This window comes from Callospermophilus lateralis, chromosome 8 (genome assembly GCF_048772815.1).
Source record: "Callospermophilus lateralis isolate mCalLat2 chromosome 8, mCalLat2.hap1, whole genome shotgun sequence".
Lineage (NCBI taxonomy): Eukaryota > Metazoa > Chordata > Mammalia > Rodentia > Sciuridae > Callospermophilus > Callospermophilus lateralis.
The window spans coordinates 32183689-32204161 of NC_135312.1; the positions used below are offsets into that span (position 1 = coordinate 32183689).

Below are 20473 nucleotides of genomic sequence, written 5' to 3' on the forward strand. Positions count from 1 at the left end.
AGATAGATTATGAGCAGTAGCAAATCTGAGTTAAAAGACATGTGCATGTGCTTTTTAAATTTTCAGATATCTTGCCTAACCATTGTTTAGAAAGTGCATCGTCTCCCCTCCCCCAAATTACCAGAGATCGCTTTCTGGGGTTGTGGCTCAGCGAGATAGCAGTTCTAGATATAGCCATATGTCTTAAAAAAAACTCTAACTGGGTGCAGTGGCACATGCCTGTAATCCCAGCAAGGTGGGAGGATAACAAGACCCACCTGGGCAACTTAGAGAACCCTGTCTCAAAATAAAATAAAGAGCGGTTAGGGATGTAGCTTAATAGCAAAGCTCTGCCTGGACTGAATCTCCTGTACAAAAAAAAAAAAAAATCTACTCTAGCTAAGGCATAGTCCAGTGGTAGAACATTTGCCTAGCATGCTTAGGCCCTGGGTTCTATCCTCAGCCCTGCAAAAAAAAGAAGGGAAAAAAATTTTTGTGTTTTTTTTTTTTCTACTAGCTACAGAGAAACCTCATTGCTCTGGATCTATATAATTTTAATTATGAGTTTGAACATCTTCTCATGTGTGTAATCACAACTTAGATATTTATTCATTCTCTCTCTCTCTCTCTCTCTCTCTCTCTCTCTCTCTCTCTCTTTCTCTCTTTCTTTGGTCTTCTTTTGGGTACTGGGAAGTGAACTCAGGGCCTTGCACCTACTAGGCAAGTACTGTACCAGTGAGCTGCGCCTCAGGGTCTGAGTTACTTCTCCTCTGTGCATTTTTCTATTCATACCTGATTGAGTTCTCTGCGGATTAAGGACATTTTCCCTTTGTTATGTTTGCGGCACATTGTAGTTAGGATTGGTTTTTGCACTTCATGATTTATTTTCAGACAGAAGATTTTCACTTTAGGTAATTTAAATTTTTATTTCCTTTATGGATTCTGGGTTTTGTGTACTCCTTTTAAAAAATGCTTTCTATTCAAAAGGTATCAATAAACTTAGCTGAGATTTCTCCTAGAATTTTTTGGTTTTTGTTTTTTTATGTGTAAATATGAGATTATCAAGAATTATTTTGGAATAAAAAATTAGCTAGATATCCAGCCTCATCTTTTTCTCAATTTTTGTGAATATAATTTAATGAATAATTCCTCTTATTCTCACTAATTTGAAATGCTAACTTTCTCATAAACTTAGTCTCCATATATATTTAAGTCTGTTTCTAGATATTTTGTTTTGTTAACCTATTTATTCTCCATTACTGGATGGTTTTAATTATTGTAGCTTCATAATATGTTTTAATATTGGGTCATAATGGCCACATTCTCTCCAATTATTTTCCCAAAATTTTCCTAACTCCCTCTATGTTTATTTTTCCAGATAAACATTAGCATCATTTTAGGCTAATTTTAATTAAGTCAACACATGATGGGAGAATGACCAGCATATGAGAATACTGTTCTTGTTTTTTTCTTGGTGTCCTAAAAAATATATTTATTTATATTTATGACTAGGTGGAGGAGATAATAACTTGACTGGAGAAGCATAAATACACTTGAATTGGTTGAATATCTCCCAAATGCAATAAAAGAGTCAGAATAGGAAGAAATGGCTAAAAATCATTTTTCTTTCTTTTTCTGTTTTCCTTTGATCTGAGCTGAGAAGAGAGGAGATGGATTGAGGTGAAGGGTGGTTGACATCATAGGCATTCCAAGTGAAACAAAATAATTTCTTTTGGTGAAATAATAAGACCTGAATATATAATCCTATTTTCTCCAAGTAACAAGTCACATTTAAATGAAATTTTTCTCTTGGAGGGAAAAATAGCATAACAGCATATTAAAATGCAATTCCTAAAAGCAATGTAAACAGTTTTTAAGTTCATATGTAAATGGGAATGGAAGTGCAAAACAAATTACCTGTCACAATTCAAGCTGTCACGTGTTTAACTTGGGCCATTTGTGCTTGGGTGTCGTCGGGTGCCTGTGTCTTCGAACATGGATTCTATTCCATCACTCACTCTCCAGAAATGTATTTAATGCAAACCACTGGGGTCTTTTCCAATGCTGTGATTGCCTCAGTACAAGGAACTTAATCCTTTCCTGGTAGGGATGCCAAATAAAATACAAGATACCCAATTAACTTTTTGAATTTGAATTTCAGATAAACCAGTATTTTACCATAGTACAATATATACTATAAAAAAATAGCTAAATATTGCCTGCTATGGATTTAGCACAAGTATGTTCCAAATATCACATGGGATATACTTGTCCTAAAAAAGTATGTGTTATTTACCTGAAATTTCACTGAGTGTTTGCTTGCTAAGTCTAGAAATCCTATTTCTGGATCATATGTATATGTCAAATTCCTCCCTTTTAAATTGATTTATTCTTAAACCAAAACCTAAAGAAACTGAGAAAAAATATTTTCTTGCTTATTTGCTGCAGAAGAGAAAATAGAAAGCTTATTTGGTTTAGGGGAAATCCAGAGAAGTTGGGCTAAACTTCAGTGGGTTTGTACCACCTTGCTTAGTGGGGCTGAAATGCTAACATGGATCTGCATTGCTCACAAACCTCCAGGTGTACCACGTGTCCTTAGATCATGCTTTAGGCAGCAGGGTGGTACATTGGGAAGAGACTTTGGCAAAGGTAATTGCTAATGTGGGCAGTTTTAAAATATTTGAAGCAGTAAATCTTGATGCACCAAGTCTGGTCTGTTTGCTTTTCTCACAGGTGCTGGCCAGCCTACGACATTGTGACGTGGTTTTCAAGCTTCCAGATCACTCACTGTTCTTGATTGAGGGTGTCCCCTGGCAATTGCATAAAAAACCCCCAAGTTCAGGGGCTTCTCAACATTCATCTAATTTCTGAAAGGCTCTTCTAAAAGGTTGTTTCTGTTCTTTTATAGCACAGTATTTGTGTTTTTCCTGGTTTTCTGTTGTTGTTTTTGTGAGGTTTCCCCCGACTCCATGTTATTTTGCAATATACAAAAGAATATTGAATTGTAATGATCCTGAATAATTCAAAAAATGGTTTTAGCATGGCCAAACAGGCTTGCGGTTTAAGATGTTATTCTCTTCTTTGGGAAGTAACTAAAGGATGCAATAAACCTGTTATGTTTTAGTATTTCTAGAAATTAAACACTTTATGTTTACAAAATTGAGCTGCAGAAAGTGCAAGACATGCCAATTTGAGACATGTGGTGTTCTAAGACAGGAGCATAAATTTAATGCATTTCAGAAAAACTAAGCATCACAGTGAGCTGTCTCTGAGCTATAACTTGTTTTTAATGCAAAGACGCTAGTCTGATAATATATACTGTAATCCTGAAAACATTTGTGTTACTTATCTTTTGGGGTAGAAGTTAAACCAATAAATTATTGCACTGTTAGTATTAGATTTTATGTATCTTGGAAGTTACATCATTAATATAGGCTGGTCCATCAAAATAAAGAGAACCTTTGCAATATCAGCTAGACTTAAACTCTAGGACATTGCCAAAGGGTAGGAAGAAACTAGAGGGAAATAATTTCAGTCATCATTTCCAAACTTATTACCAAAATCTATGAGGAAGTTTAATCTGGAAAAGAGTGGTGGGGCCATGATAGCATGAGGCCTGGGTTGCTAGCTTCTTCCCAGACACTAGATCTGGAGTCTTCAATGAAAGGCTTAATACGAGGCATGGAGATGAGGCCATCATTGGGCGTGATCACTGCTCACCCTACCTGCAAGTTCTCCTTGAGGGCATGATACACAGGTATCCAAAGAAAAGCATTAAATAAGTCCACTCCAATGGAACCCATATGACATAGGATGTGATAAGCCACTGGTATGTGATCAGCAAGAACCTACAGCTCAGATTGTGTCCTGCCCACTCCAGGGGACATCTGAGCTCCATTGTTCTCCTACATCACCTTCTTTACTATCAAGATTCTGGACCTTGCTCATGGAGTTCAGAAAGAAACTCTTGTGGAGACCTGGCTTATTTTCTGGCCTGTGTGATAAGTTTCAGCTGGACAATAAAGGAATCAAGTGACTAAAAACCATCAAAACTTAGATCTCCAGGCTGTTTTCTCTAAGACTGGGGAAAGAGGGACTATTTATTCTGCCTTAAAATGATGGCAAATAAGTGAAGATGACCTCTCATGAATATGGGATATGGAAACACTCCCAATAGGCTAATGTAGTCATAAAAAGAGGTCAAGTAGATTTTTCGTTATGTAAGCAATAATTTTTTCCTGTGTTTTATAGAGTATGGCTAGCAATTATTTATTTCCACGCTAGACGGTTCTTTGCATGTGGGTTCCATGTAGGTGCAGAAATTTCCTCAGCCACTGGTGGTATTTTGACCACGTTGTCATTTGGATGAGCTGTTATTGGATTGAAATCTCCACATCATTTCATTAAAAATTGTGCCTTAGAAAATGCAAAGCTGTTGCACATGGTCAGCGATGAATTATGGATGCAGTATGTCAAAGAGAGATGAAGTCACTTCCAAGTTCCCACGACTTCTCATGGAGGTGTTTGCTGTTTTACAGGAAAAAAAAAAAAAAGTTAAAAAGAAAATAAGGAAAAATTTAAAAGAAAAAAGTTTTGAAAATGTACATATTAAGTCCAATATTTTGATTAACCACCTGCATGTTTTATTAAATATTTTGATAATGTGGATGTTTACACTTTGCATGATATTAGCAGAGTACTTTATGCACAAAACATGTACAATATGGTCATTCATAACCGATTTTTATAGAATACTTTTTACATGCGGAACTCCATCCATTATGTGAGGATTATATGAATATTGCACATTCTCTTCTGGTTTCACAGACCCATTTATAAATATTTCTTAGTGAGACTCATTGTACATGTATTGAAGCTAGAATTGAGTCAAGAAAAATAAAGCCCTATTCTCCAACTGCAAAATGTGCTTTCCCATAATGAACACTAGTCACCAGCATAGAATAATCTCCAACATTTTCTAAATTCTAATTGCCAACTGTTTCTATTTCTATTTGATTTATATTTCATTTGGAGTCGGTTACATGGCAGCTTAGGCAGACTAGATCTTGTTTTTCCAATGCAGTAAGATGAGTATGATCTATTTCTTTTCAAATAATCTTTGAGATCCCAGGAAAACAAAATGCCCTACGCTGTTGAGCTATAATGTAAATGTGTTTGTTTTAAAAACCAATGAGGCAAGTGAGTGATTTATTGTTCCTGAGGAAGTAGATCTGATTTTATTTTATGTTTTTTGCTCATACTCCAGAAGCTAGTCCCTCTTCTTTCCTAAGGAAAAACAAATGGGTAACTCTTTGTTTTTCACTAGCAAACTTTCATGACATTTTCTCATTCTTTCTATGTAGTGTTATTAATGCAATACATATGCTAGTTATCTATAAGCAGTGTAAGATTTAATGAACTGAATGATCCACCTCATGCGAGTCCGTCCAAAAGATGTTACTGTTCTGGGTGGGCCAGCGTTCTACATCGGTTACACTAACTTTCATTTACAATATTTATTCTAAAATGCCTCTGAGAAATAGTAAAAAAAAAAAATAAAAAGTTGTCTAAAATGCAACAGCTTTTATAGTAAATGTACATTTATAAATAAAATACTCAAATCAACCTTGTATTCCATGCATTATTTTTGGAGGTGTGGGGTGGGTTTTCTTACCTGGGGAACAGAAAATCCAGCTCTGTGGCTTGTGGTTCAGTTGGTCCGATGATGGCAAAGATGCATAGTTGAGGTCAAATATTTAAGGCAAATCAAACTTACCGGCTGGTTCTTGGGGTCACAGAGGAATGGCATTTGGGGGAAGGATTTGAACTTCTTGCGATGTGACATCAGGAGAGACCATCAGATGCCCGTGAGAGTCAGTAAAAAACAAATGACAGTCTGCTTTCAGCTCTGGCTAGAAGAAAACAAGGCAGCACTTTGGAGTCCTTGAATATAACCATCCCAGCATTGCCCCAGCACCCCACCACCACACCGTATACAAGCAATGCATTTCACTTTATCTCAGTCACCCAGGGACTATAAAGCAGGGAATATGTGTGATATGGACATCCTGCAGTACTGTCAATTCCAGTGCACTTTGCCTTGTGTTCTGTTCATTTGTGGGAAGTAGCAATAGCAAGCAGACAGATCTCCTGACGTTTTCAATTGTTTTAAGATGTTATTTTCTGATTGTTACCACAGGTCATATTCTGCTTCTTTTTGCAATATTCGATGAGCAGTTAGTCATTGCAGCTGTTCCCATGGAAAAAATATGTGCTTTCCCTATAGTAGCAGAGTTTTAGTAGTTACCAGAGTAACTTAATACATCCATTGTCATTGAAATGAAAATCCATTCAGCTCGAATGCATTTCAAAACAAAGAAAAGACTGTTGCTCAATGAGGTCCATAAAGAATATCTTTATTCAAAGAAAAACATTTTATCTCAGATATATTGAACTATCTTTCCATCCACTTTTTCCTAGCCTAAGGACTGCATTTTAGAGTCCTAATCCAGACCACCAAGGCTCCCTCCTCCATCCTTGGGTATTATCTAAGACACAACTTACAAGCTAGAGTAACTTGATGGGTTACAAACCCAAATGACAGAGAGGCTTTGTCATTGAGAACCAAAGAGGACAATAGAGAGTAAGGTGGACAGTGGCAAACTGCAAAAGAACAATTGGGTCTGAAGGAACAGCTACTTGACTACATCCGTTTGTTTTCCTGTGAGATCTCCAGTTTTTAAATGTTGACAATTCAAAACATTTCCCAACATGGTGCCATCCAAAATTGTGAGTCTCAAAAATATATATTTACAAGTCCAATCTTGTTCTCAGGATTTTGCTTTGCCTTTCTATCAACGGCTGCTAATTTGGTCTGCTGTGAGTCATTCCATTTGACAAATAAATCAACAAATGGCTATGCCAAATATTTGCATTTTCAGAGTGTGTTGAGTCGCTAAGAGAAAGGAACTAAAAGAAACACTGATCAGTGGTTGATATTGCTACAATTCATAACACATTTGGGTGACATTTTTGTGCATTGCCATCAAAGGCTGCTGTTTTGTAAGCATCCATATTCAGTTTTTTCCAAAATATACTCTCTCTCATAATAATTTCATTCTTGCTTCTGAGTGACTCAAAAGGACAGAAAAGCGTGGGAATGAAAAAAAAAACTAGAATTTTTCCTAAATTTTCTTAACATTGTTTTATCAAAAGCACTCTTGAAAACATGTTTTATTTATAAAGTAGCTTTTCTGGCATCTGAGAAGATTGCTGTGTGCTTCCTTATTTTATAGGTGAGAAACTGATGTAAGAAGGATAAGTGACTTACCCTGGATGAGTATAAGATTTCATGTAATTGTGTATTTCACCATCCCCAATTAGGATCGGTCATGATAATTTCCTATTCATTGTTCCTGGTCCCCAGTGTCTGGGACCTCATGTGAGAGAGACCATCTAGCTTGGCCACCAAGCATAGCTGGAGTTTGATAGAATTTCATTTGCACTTAGTGTTTTAGTCAGTGTTTTTGCTGCTATAACTAAAAGACAACCAGAACAATCGTAGAGGAAAAGTTTATTTTGAGGCTCCCAGTTTCAGAAGTCTCACTCCATAGAAGGCCAGCTCCATTCCCTGGGGCTCAAGGTGAGGCAAAACATCATGGTGGAAAAGTGTGGTGGCGGGAAGCAGCTCACATGATGATCAGAAAGCACAGCGAGACCTCCAGTCACCAAATACAAAACATATGCCCCCAAGGCACGCCCCCGATGATGCACCTCCTCCAGCCACACCTTACCCACCTTCATCACCACTCAATTCATTCCCTCAGAGATTAATTCACCGATTGGATTAAGGTTCTCATAGCTTGATCATTTCTACTGTAAACCTTGCACTGTCTCACACCTGAGCTCTCGAGGACACATCACATCCAAACAATAACACTCGGATACTAGAACACTACTTTCGTGGTAAATGTACACTTACACATTAATACTCAAATGGATTTAGTGCCCCATTTTTTCCCTATGAGGTTTGGTTTTCTCAACCTGGAAAGAGAATAGGGCTTTTCCTGTGGCATAGCCTTGCTGGGCCAGAACAGCTGAGGCCAGAACCCACTGACCTCTGCCCAACACACACCCACCTCCAAACCCTCCCCACATCTGGTTTAAGAAGAACCTCCTACTCCAAATCCTTACAGGCATTCTGCTACATAATCTTTAAAATGTTTTAAAGTTTGCATGTCACATTTGGATATTTTTCTTTCTTTCTTTTTTTTTTTTTTTTTTTTGTGCTGAGAATTGAACCCTGGTCACTTCACAACTGACCTATACCTCCAGATCTTTTTACTTTTTATTTTAAGACGGGGCCTCACTAAGTTGCCAAGACTGGCCTTAAACTTGCTAGACTCCTGCCTCCTGAAATTACAGGTGTGTAGCATTGTATCTGGCTCACATTTGGATCTCTATGAAGTAAATTGAGAATCTAGTCTTTCCCCTTTGGAGAGTCAATAGGCTAGCTTTCTGTCACTGTGACAAAATACCTGAGGATCAACTCAAGAAAGGTTTATTTGGGCTCACAGTTTTGGATTTCAGTTCATGGTCCATTTGGTCCATTGCTTTCGGGCCTATGTTAAGGCACTACATCACGGTGGGAGCAGGTGACAGAGGAAGCTATTCACCCCATGGTAGCTGGAAAGTAAATTAAAAAGGGATGGGAAGGGGTTAGGGTCCCAATATCCCCCCCCCAAGGGCACAGCCCCACTCATCCAATTTCTTTGTCCCATCCCCTAAATGTTCTACCCACCCCAAAGCAGCGCAAGCTGGCAACCAAGCCTTTAACCTGTAGATCTTTGAGGGAAACTTGTCTAAACCCTAGCAGTCAATTTTCCCAGAACCACTTAGTAAAAACTCAACCTTGTAACATCACTTCTCTAAGAGACTCATTTGCATATAGCAGAGGGTCTGTGTCTGGGAATTTATTCTACTCCATTGTTATATTTGCCTATCCCTGTCTCACTACACAGCATTTTCATGACTGTATCTTCACATTAAATCTTAGTATCTAGACGGGCAACTTTCCTTCCTTTCTCAAAATTGTCTCCGCTATGCTTCGACTTTTACTCTTTCATTTAAATTTTAGGATAAGCTTGTAAAGTTTCCCTGAAATGCTTTTTGGAATTATGACCACATTAAAATTTATGGGTCATAGTTTCTAATTAGTACTGCTGGTGTACAAGAATGCCTCGCATTTCTTTATGTTAACCTTGGACCCAGCCATTCTGCTAGACTCTCTTCATACTCTTTTAATACTCTCTAATACATTATTTCTCATTTCTCTTGAATTTTATATGACAATCAGTGTTTACCCCCCAAAAAAGAGATTATTTCTCTTTTTTGCAATTACATTCTCATTTTTATATCATGTTGTACTTTGAAGATATCCAGGAAATGACAACAAGGGGCATCCTTGTCTCACATTATTATTTATATGGGCAAATTTCAAAAATATCCTCAAAAATATCCTAGATGTCTAAAATAGGAAATTATGTATGAACAGTTTTTTAGTCAGCTTTTTCACTGCTGTGACCAAAGGACCTGACCAAGAACAATTTTAAAGGAGGAAAAGTTTATCTGGGGACTCATGGTTTCAGAGGTCTCAGTCCATAGACAGCTAGCTCCATTCCTCAGGGCTCAAGGGAGGCAGAACATCCCGGCAGAAGGGTGTGGCAGAGGGAAGCAGCTGGGAACATGGCACCAGGAAGCAGGGAGAGGTCCCTTACCATGACGAAATATAAACCCCCAGGCACACCCAATGACCTACTCCCTCCAGCCCCTCCAGTTTTTAAGACATATAGGACTGAGCTTCTCTATAATATTCAAATATAAATCCACGCCCCATTCTGCAAGACTGTAGGAAATTGACGCTCCTGCAATTATTTCTGATCCTCAGCGAGCCCTGGGTTGTGTTTTGCACGCTTCATGCATGACTGCTGCCCCAGGCTGCTCCCTCAGTCACCTTTGCCTACTTCATCGTCCCTTCCCTGTGCTTCTCTCTCTCTCTCTCCTCAGTGCCCCAAAGCCCACACATGGGACAACCTGCCACTCCTGTTTTTCATCAAAGACCAGCTAACAGAGAGCTCCTGTGGTTTGCTAAGCTTCAGTGGAGGTGGGGGACAAATTACAAGGCTAAACAGGAAAGCATTAAATAGGATTTAATGTATCTTTGTTCTTATAATCCTTGTCCACACCCGTACACAGGGAGCCATACCATTCCTCCTTCCTGGGCCCCTAATCTCCGCCCCGTTGATGTTGATGGACGCACTACTCCCAAGAAGAGCTGTCTTTCATTTCTCTGTCTCCTCCCCTCACTCCCCATCCTTGTCCCTCAGCAGGCATCCTCGTATCTGAACTTTCACCTTACTAAACACCTCAATCTAAAGAAGGATACAGACTCTGCACCTTGTCCACCACTCTGCTTGGAAGTTCCGGGTTTAAATTCCAGCTCCACCATTTACTACCTGTGACCTTGGGCAAGTTGCTTATCCTCTCTGTGCTTTGGCTTCCTCGCTTGAAAAAATGCAGATATTAATACAACATACCACATAGCGTCATTAGGAGGATTAACAGGATAATGCATTTAAAAGAGGACTCAGTCTAACCACTTCTATTGGGATTGCCATGTATTAGAATTAGTAGTGCGGGGCGAAGTTGCACATGCCTATAATCCCAGAAGCTTGGGAGGCTGAGGCAGGAGGATCAAGAATTCAAAGCCAGCCTCAGCAACAGAGAGGCTGTGTTAAGCAATTCTGCAAGACCCTGTCTCTAAATAAAATACAAAATAGGGCTGAATATATGGCTCACTGGTCAAGTACCCCAGAGTTCAATCCCTGGTACAAATAAAGAAAAGAATTAGTAGTAACATAGCAAAAGTTGTAGTAGCAGAATTACTTTCCCAGTATTCAGGGCTACAATATGAGGGGAAAAAAAAAACAAAAAAACCTCTGATTAACTTGTATCTCTATTTCTGGACGGGCTCACTAGACTAGCTCTTCCAAGAAGAGATAGTATACCCTCAGAATAAATTCTAGCCTTTAGCATTAGGAGCCCAAAGAGTTCAGAAATATTCTCAGAATGCTCTGCAAAATAAATGTGTACCAAGATGAAAAGTAAGAAAATATGGAAATCGACAATTTGAGAGCTATTCCTTCTAATTAGTGGAGCTTTTATTTCTGTCTGAAAACTTTTAAGTTTTCCCCACACTGGATATCTATTACTTCAATGATATTTAAAAAAAAAAATAAGAATGTTATAAAAGAGAAAGAAATCCCTCTTCTATACCAGATGAGAGAGTTTGTTGGAATTTGTTAGATTACCAAAATTCTGACCCTCCCAATGAAATGTGGTGGATGCTGGAATAAAGTGAGCATTCGGCCCTGGCAGGGGCTTGCCAGCATCTTGATGTATATAGTTAGTGCAGTTCCTGTGGGGCAGAGTTGCGTCTGAACAGGAACTTGTAGCTGAGACCAGATCCTCATCTCCATTGGGGTTTTCGTGAGCAGCATTCATCCTCCCCTTAAGAGTGGGTCACAAAAAATGGATCCTTGAAATCGCAATCAGTTGTCTGAAACCAGCGTTAGTAGCACTTTCTGAGCTCCTTATGGTTAGACAGCAGAACACACTTTAAGATGGGAAAAGGGATCCAGTTAGAGGTTAATAGCAGATGTTCTCTGCCTTCCGAAATACTACAATTAAGATGAATCAGAGGCTTCTCATTCTGAATCAGATTTGCTCTTCTTGAAAAAGTAGTTGGACCTTTTTACTTCCTACTATTCCTTGAAAAAAAGGGGGGACAGGCAAAAGCTTTTCTTAATGGATTTCATCATAGAATAGAATCCTAGGAACATCTAATAGCAAAGGCTGACAAGGGGCAAGCAGATAATTGACTCACAGAGCACATGGTGATTTGACAGGGAGGAGCATTTCCCAAAATGTGTTCTCAGAGGTGTTATATAAAATGATCTTCAGGAAAAGGAGGTCAAACACATCCAAAACACTGAATAACCTTTTTCTTGGAGGTACAGAATGCATAACAAAGGACTGAGAAATTCTTTGGTGGTTCATACAAATGTGTTAAACTCACATTTTCCTAAATATACTTATTTTATCAAGAAGTTCAAAGATACCAGCTGGGCATCTTAGCACATGCCTGTAATCCCAGTGACTCAGGAGGCTGAGGCAGAAGGATCATGAGTTCAAAGCCAGCCTCAGTAACTTAGGTTCTAAGCAACTTAGCAAGACCCTGTCTCTAAATTAAAATATAAAAAATGGCTGGAGATGTGGCTTAGTGATTAAGTGACCCTGGGTCCAATCCCTAGTACCAAAAAAAGGAGGAAGAAGATGGGGAGGAGGAGGAGAGGAGGGGGAGGAGAGGAGGAGGAAGAGGAGGGGGAGAAGAGGAGAGAAGAGGAGAGGAGAGGAGGAGGAAGAGGAGGAAGAGGAGGAGGAGGAGAGAAGAGAAGAGGAGGAGGAGGGGAGGAAGAGGAGGAAGAGGAAGAAGAGGAGGAGGAAGAGGCAGCAGCTCTATTCCAGACTCTTCTTCACATCTTCTAGCTTGGGTACCATGGAGCACAATTGAGGAAACAATGTTTGGACATTTAATATTTCAAGTACTTGGGCAATGTGCAGACATGTTTTTAAATTCCTAGACCATTTTTAAATTCTCAATTCCCAGCCAGAAGAATGGGAAGAGTAAAACCAGCTGGGCTGCTTCCATTTGGAACTGTGAAAGCAGGAAGGGGATGCTCATGTGAGATAAAGAACAGGGCAGCTGTGCGCCAGGAAGGAACATGGCTGGATTTGTTAGACTTACTGCTCCTAAGAAATTTCCCGTGGAATGTAGTACTTTCATCAGGAATCCTATTGAGAACATGGGTGAAGTATTCGTTTCTGGGTGCAGGAATAATAATAACCCCAAACAAGACTTTTTTAGTATGTCAAGAGGCTAAATGTTGAAGGAAACATTAGCATCCACATCCAATATCTTTCTCTCTCCTACTTTCCCTTGAGGCTCAGGAAGGAAAATTCCAGAAGTAGTGTGAAAAGAGCTCAGGCATTGCACCTTTTGCAAAGTTTTCCATAGGTCTGGTGGATCTTTGCTCATCTTACAAGGCACATGACTTTCACCTATATTTGGAACAATAGGCAACTAGCATGGGATAGTTGTAAAAATGTGTCATGAGGTAATCTATTCTGATGAAAAAAAAAAAAAAAAGTGAACACTAATGCCCTTCCAGGAAGCTGGTGATCCAACTCTTGAGAATTCTGATCTCATGGATTTCCTGTTTGACAGGCTAACCCAGATTCTACCCTAGACCCAAGGACTACCTTTTTTGGTTTTTCAGAAGAGCAATCACTATATGCCCTTGTTTCTTCTGTTTTGAGACTCTTTGGATAGGATAAACTTGTCCTTGTCTAATGTCTCAGTTTATCTTAGTTTAAAAAGAAAAAAGTAGAAGGTAAAGAACTATCATTTGCTTTAGTGAACCACTTAATAAAACATTTTGTATTTTTAATAAAAAGATTTGTGATAATTCCCAACTTCTGTGTCATTGATTGTCATCCTCTGACATATAGTTTAAGAATATATTTTGCTCTGGTGGAACCAGTATGATTCAGTATATCTCCTTATGATTCACAGAAGAATGATATGAGTAACACAAATGAGAAGGCTCTGTTGAACAACCTCACAATCTCATTTTCTTTGGTAACAGTCAGAAACAGGTCTCAATAAAAACAGAGGTTTCAACTAGCTTAAAGTTACTGCTATATCATTATTTGCCTATTGTTTTTGTTTGTTTGTTTGTTCAGTTGTAGATGGACACAATACTATTTATGTATGTATGTATTTATTTATTTTTATGTAGTGCTGAGGATTGAACCCAATGCCTCATACGTGCCAGGCAAGCACTCCACCCCTGAGCCACAACTCCAGCCCCCATTGCCTATTGTTTAAAAAAAAAATTAAAGCATGTGGGACTTGAATCCACTGTACCATGGAGTGTCTGTGATGAACACTGCGTAACCTTCCCAATATCCGTTCCAAAGCATGACCATGCTGTTGAGGTGGAATTAACCCCTGTCAGCTCCAGGGAGGTAGGATCCAATTGCTATAATCCATCAGAAAAATCTTACTCTCTTGCCATAGAGTAACCTGGGTTTAAGTCAATCAATTATTCAAACAGTGGGAATCTCAGAATTTTTGTTAGAGTTGAGGAAAACATTCTATTTCTTTTTCCCTCTGGATAAAAAAGAAGAAGCCTGTGGACCTGAGGTTACGTATCCTGTAACCTCGAGGAACTCAATCTTAGTGTGAAGCTCACATTGCAGACAGCAGATGCGGATAAAAAGAGGGAGGAAGCAGAGTCCACGGTGCCGTTATTGAGCTTCAGCTCTAGAACTCACACTATTGCAGTTTCACAAAACCTAGAAATTCCTTTACTGTTTATTCCAAGGTGAGCTGATTTTTCTGTTACCTGCAAGGAAAATCTTCTCAAATGAGGCAGAAATATTAGGTCATAGCACTGTCATTAAATCACATAAAAATTGGCACAGGTGCTTACAATTCTATCCTTGGTAGTACTTAGGCTTTGCGGTTTTTTAAATTAATATTATGCTTAAGTTCAAATTTTAATATGTTCTGTGGTTTTTCCTTAATCAATTTATCCTTTCTTCTTATGTATCCTTCCTCAACATCAACCTCCTGATTTTCCCATTTAGCAGGGTAATGAAAACAAGAGAAAGAAGTTTGATATTTCTTCTGAAGTCAACACAATTTCTTCTACCGCATTAAAATTCTAGAAAATTGTGTTCATTCACAGGTGAGGCAGCTCCTCTGATTGAGTGACCTACAGAATGGCAATCATCAAGAATACAAGCAACAATAAGTGCTGGCGAGGATGAGGGGGGGAATGGCACACTCATTCATTGCAGGTGGGTCTGCAAATTGGTGCAATCACTCTGGAAAGCAGTATGGAGATTCCTTGGAAAACTTGAAATGCAACCACCATTTCTCACTCCTCGATCTATACACAAAGGACTTAAAATCAGCATACTACAGTGACACAGCCACATCAATGTTTATAGCAGCTGAATTCACAATAGCTAAACTGTGGGACCAACCCAGATGCCCTTCAATAGATGAATGGATAAAGAAACGGTGGTATATACACAATGGAATATTACTCAGCATTAAAAGAGAATAAAATTATGGCATTTGCAGGTAAGTGGATGAAGTTGGAGAATATCATGCTAAGTGAAGTAAGCCAATCCCAAAACACCAGAGGCCAAATGTTCTCTCTGATATGTGGATGCTGATCCACAATGGGAGGTGGGGGGCCAGAGGAAGAGTGGAAGAACTTTGGATTGGGCAAAGGGGAGTAAGGGGAAGGGAGGGGGCATGGGTGTAGGAAAGATGGTGAAATGAGACAGACATCATTATCCTAGGTACATGTATGATTGCAAGAATGGTATCACTCTACTTCATGTACAACCAGAGAAATGAAAGGTTGTGCTCCATTCATGTACAATGAATCTAAATGCATTCTGCTGTCATGGATAACTAATTGGAACAAATGAAAAAAGAGTGACCTATATAAAAAATAGGTTCAGCTATTTCTCAGGCTAACTGTGTAATGGGGAAAGGTTGTGCCCCAGGGCAATTGTGTTGAAAAACAAAAAGCAAAATGAACAAAGAAACAAAAAGATGGCCAGTTGTGATCCAATGACGTCCCCTCATAAATCAAGTTCTGTGTTTCTTGGATCTTCTTAAAACTATACAAATTCCTTGGTTGACCTTTCCTAGAGATTCCAAGACCAACCAATATGGAAAAAGATTATAATTGTAATAGTCAAATAGCAAATCCTGGAGTAGAGAGGCCGCTATAGACAGGCTTGCTATGAGTGGTTTGAAAAGCACTCCACAGTTTTCCTTGTTGGAGCCACAAGGCAAGCCTCTGAATGACAGTATTTATGCCAAAGCACCAGAAAAATGAATCGCTGTGCATAAGACACATAAGTACTTAACCCAAAGAGGTTCATGCTATTTATTTCAAAGCCAAGGTGATTCCCTTAGCAACCTGTGCTGGAGTTGATGGGCTAAAGGGCACAGTTAGTGAGAGGTTAAAAGAGTTATTTCTACCTGGTGCCTAACTCCATTTGATCTTCTTAAGTGTGCCTGGCTTCCAGAGTGTGCTTCTATTTCAGATGATTATGAATGTTCCCAGGGGACTCATTGCAGCCACCTGGCTTAAAGACTGTAAGGCACTTCGGAAATCAAATTCCGGGAGAGAAGATTGGTTTGAGAAACAATGAACAAGGAGAAATCTTCCCTTTGCAGAGCTGCTCTGTGTCAGAGTTTATCCTCATTATATTATGGTAGGAAGAAAAGAACAAATTAAGACGTTTAACTGCTTAAAATTTGAGACCCAATTGCATTTAACAGCACAAATCTTGTTATTGAACCTGTGGGCTTACCTTTTTCCTTGTGTGAAGTCTGGTATGTGTTAGCAAATAAACAGTTTTCAAAATCAGAGAATGATCTGGACTGAGTGGATAATCACTTCTCCCAATTCTGTACCATGTAAGAGAAGATCCTGTAGGAGCCGAAGAGTTTTTAAATTATATCAAAAGTCTATAGACAGGAAGACCTTAAAATCACCTTCTTACCTGGCTACCATTGCTAGTGCCAGCATGCTTTAAATTAATAGCAATTATATGATGGTATAAGCCCTAACTTTTAATATGAGGGTCATTCAAACACTAAAACTATCCTTTCAAATTGGCTCCGTAATGAAAGAAAGAACCATTAAGGGCTTAGTGATGTTCCAAGAACTTCTCTTCAAAAAGAAAAAAAAAGAGAGAGAGAGAGGAAAGAAAAAAAATTGGCTCCTTTTCTTTGGCCAGTAAACCACATTTTAATTGAATTTTGATGAGATGATGGATGTTGTACTGTATTCCAAGTCTATATGCTAAATTAACAAGGCTGTCTGTTTAGTTTCCTCTTTTGAAGGCACACTGAGATGAGTTTCTGCTAATTCTCTTACATAAAGCATGATGTGGACATCTCAGATTGTTGTTCGGTGCCTGGAATCGCCATTTTCTTCAAGCTGGTGCTATGCCGGAGCCCAGACCATCTGGCCTGAGGAAGAAATGCCGGCTGAATAATGTTCAATCAGCCAGGGAGAATAAATCTCAATATTTCAAACGTATCCACTAAGGCATTTGAAACTTTCTAACAGCATTTTTAAAGACTTATTTGTGCATCTCTTTACAGGAAGAGTATGTCTCTAATGCTAAGTGCAGGTAGTTCGTATTTGTCTACAAAATAAAAGTGATGAATGGACCGATCAAGGGAAATAGGTAATTTCAGCAAAGCCTGGCACACAATTATTCATTTGCTTCCCCAGCTTTGTGCTTTTAGAAAACTTGGGAGCAAAACTCTGTAACTTAAACTTCCTCTGTATTCTGAAAAATCTTCAGTCTGGGACTTTGACCCATTCACCAGAAACATGAGGGCTCGGGAGGATGGGTTATTCCTATTTTGTTATTTGGGTATAATATTCTTCTGACTTTTTAAATTTCTAGGTGCAAGAGGTCTGTCTGATTAATTAAAATACAAGTTTGTTCATCATTTCTAGCACCAAAATTTTTTTTAAAAAAGCATACCAAATGGCAACTATCCACTTGGTACAGGGTGGAGGAATGAGATACAAAGAATCCCCTAAAGAAGCTCAAACCCTAGAGTTGACCTGAGCAATGGCTGCCACAAGATTCCCAAATAGCCTCGGAGAGACACAGGGCCAGAGTTTGGGGTTTCTCTAAGAGAAACTGAGCCCCAGGCATCCTAAGAACTAGGTCCAAAATTGAGGCAAACTCCTCATGTCTGTCTCCAAACCTCATTCCTTGACATAGACCAACCACCAAAAGTTTTGCAGTCCATTTACCCCATAATATCCATTCCCTTTCCTGTGATACCAGGATATTAAGGGATGAGTTGAATTATGTCTGCCCTAAATGCATATGCCCTAATCTCTAGGACCGAAGAATGTGACCTCATTTGAAAACTTGAGTTGTTATGGGTCTAAACATAAGCATGAATCAGGGGAGGTATGGTTTGTGAGAGCCATCTTGGGAGACAAGCTACAACATATAACAATACCATTCACTATGGAAATAAAACTAGAGGAGAAGGAGGTTTGAGGGGAGGAGAGGTTATAAGTTGAATTTCAGATGAACTGAACTTGGAATCCATATGAGATATCCAATAGGCAAGCAGATATATATATATATATATATATATATATATATATATATATATATATATATATATATGGATCTGTAAATTTGAGCAAAGACTAGGCTAGAGATACATATATGAGAATCCTTATTATATGGTAATTGAAACAGAAAGACTGTATAGGATGAGAGGAAAGGAGAGCTTGGGGTAGGAAACTAAGAAACTCTAATATTGAAAAACTGGTAGGAGGAAGAGGAACCTTAAAGGGAGATGAATATGAAGTCAAAGGAATGGCAGGAACACCAGGAGAGCTTTGAGTTATATAATTCAAGGAAGATATGCAGAGTCAGATGCCTCCAAAGGGTATGTGAGTCAGAAAAAGCTAGGTGTTGCTGCAGTAACAAAATATTCCCCAAATCCCTATAGCTTTATAATGAAAGTGTATTTCTCCCTTGCCCTCAATTTTCTGCAGGACTCAGTAATTTCATATATGAGCAGTTATCCAAGGGTTAGGGCTGATTCTAGCCCATGTCTCTGTCATGTTAAGATATTAACAACCACCAGGATGGGGTGAGAGAAAACAGAGGACTTACACATGCTCTCTAATTCAGCATAGAAACAACACACATCACTTTCCCTTAAAGGTTTTGGCCAGAAGTGGGTTTCAAACTAATTACAGGGAAGACCTGAAAATGCAGTCCTCCTATACATCAAGGGAGAGGAAAATGAAATAAAATAGAACACAAAATATTGTCTTTGCCACAAAGATCAAATAAGATGAGGGTCAAAAGTGTCTTTTGAAAGGAATAACAAAAGTGTCTTTATATTCCAAGCAGCTCACCCCAGTAGAACCTCAAAATAGATACTTAATTGAGATGTTTAAGCACCTACCACCTAATCAATAGTGTCCCTAAATCTCTTTGTGAAATAATCCCTAATATCTCTTCCAGCCCTAAGGACTTTGGCTTTTGATAATGAACTCTCCAAGTCTATAATACACCCACCCAAAACATGAAGCATCCACAAGGTGTCCTCCATCATAGTAAAAGCCAATTTGGATGAGCGCATGGTCAATCTGGCTGACTCTGCCTTTTCAGACAGTCAAAAATATGAATCAGTGGAGGCAGTGGCTGCGTGGAGGCTCTAGTCTATGCCAGAATCTTTAATTGCATTGTCTTCTCTTAGAACAAGTAATTAGAAATGACTGTTTCCTACCAGCCTGAATTACAAGATGATTATTTCCCTTTAACATTCTCTAGCTGCTTGGCACTGCAAAATGGTGGGATAATTTTTTTTAATACACTGATTACTAGAGAAAGTGGCCAATGAAGAGCAATTTTCCAAATTCTGGATTCAATTTTAGTTGCAAGGAAGGGGCTGGGTGGAAGAGATCCCAGGTTCCAGGAGGACCCCACTTGTGGGTTTTTCAGAGGGCAGTCTTGCAAATATTGGAACATTAATGCTCAGAAAAGCTTCTTTTCATACCAGTTTCCCTATTCATGACTTGATTAATTAAGAACACAAAACTAATCAAAGGCAAAGGAGTGATGAATGAGAAAGAAGTCTGTACTGGCCACAGAAGAAATGTCTAATCAGTACCGGTTACAGGCTAAGACCACTCCCTTCAGCACAGAAGAAGAATTTCAGTCTTCAGTAAATGAAAAGGGAAGAGGCCTGAAGAAAATCAGTCCCAAGAAGTATTTCAGGGTGGTCGGTAAACATGATGTTGTCTCGTAGCACCATTTTCTCTAATGACAGGAAAGAATCAATTATTTTTTTAAAAAAAAGAATGAATGAAAACATTAATGTGGAAAGTAAAAGATGCATTCAAATTACAGCACTTGCTCTCTCTCAAAAATCAATCCAAGTTAGAAAAACAAGAATACTGAAGAAATAGGAGCATACATCACAGACACACTTCTCACACGCCCCATTCTTCATAGCTACAACTAAGAATTTTTGCCATTAATAATACAGTGCTTCCTGCTTTCTCCAGGGCACCTCAGAGCAAGAAAGCTGTTAAAAGCTTGCAACTCCGACATTTTTAATCTCCTATAAGGTATGTTCAAGTTTCCAAAGACAACGTGGAGCCATGAATATAGCTGCTTCTTCGACACAGGTATTAGAGTAAGGGAGTTCAAGAGAGGTGAGTCCACGTGGCGAATTTGTGCTCCCAACACAGACCTCATGGGTTGACCTCATGGG

General features: G+C 38.9%; 1 protein-coding gene across 22 annotated transcripts in view; it reads left to right on the forward strand.

The window, feature by feature from the left end:
* Limch1 (LIM and calponin homology domains 1) overlaps positions 1–5580 on the forward strand; it is a 315235-nt gene extending 309655 nt beyond the window's left edge. For all 22 annotated transcript variants that reach the window (XM_076865092.2, XM_076865095.2, XM_076865099.2 and 19 more), the window contains one exon: positions 2713–5580. In XM_076865092.2, the coding sequence (XP_076721207.2) occupies positions 2713–2738 (26 nt within the window). In that variant the 3' untranslated portion in view covers positions 2739–5580. The remainder of the gene's footprint in view (positions 1–2712) is intronic.
* The last annotated feature ends 14893 nt before the right edge of the window (positions 5581–20473 follow it).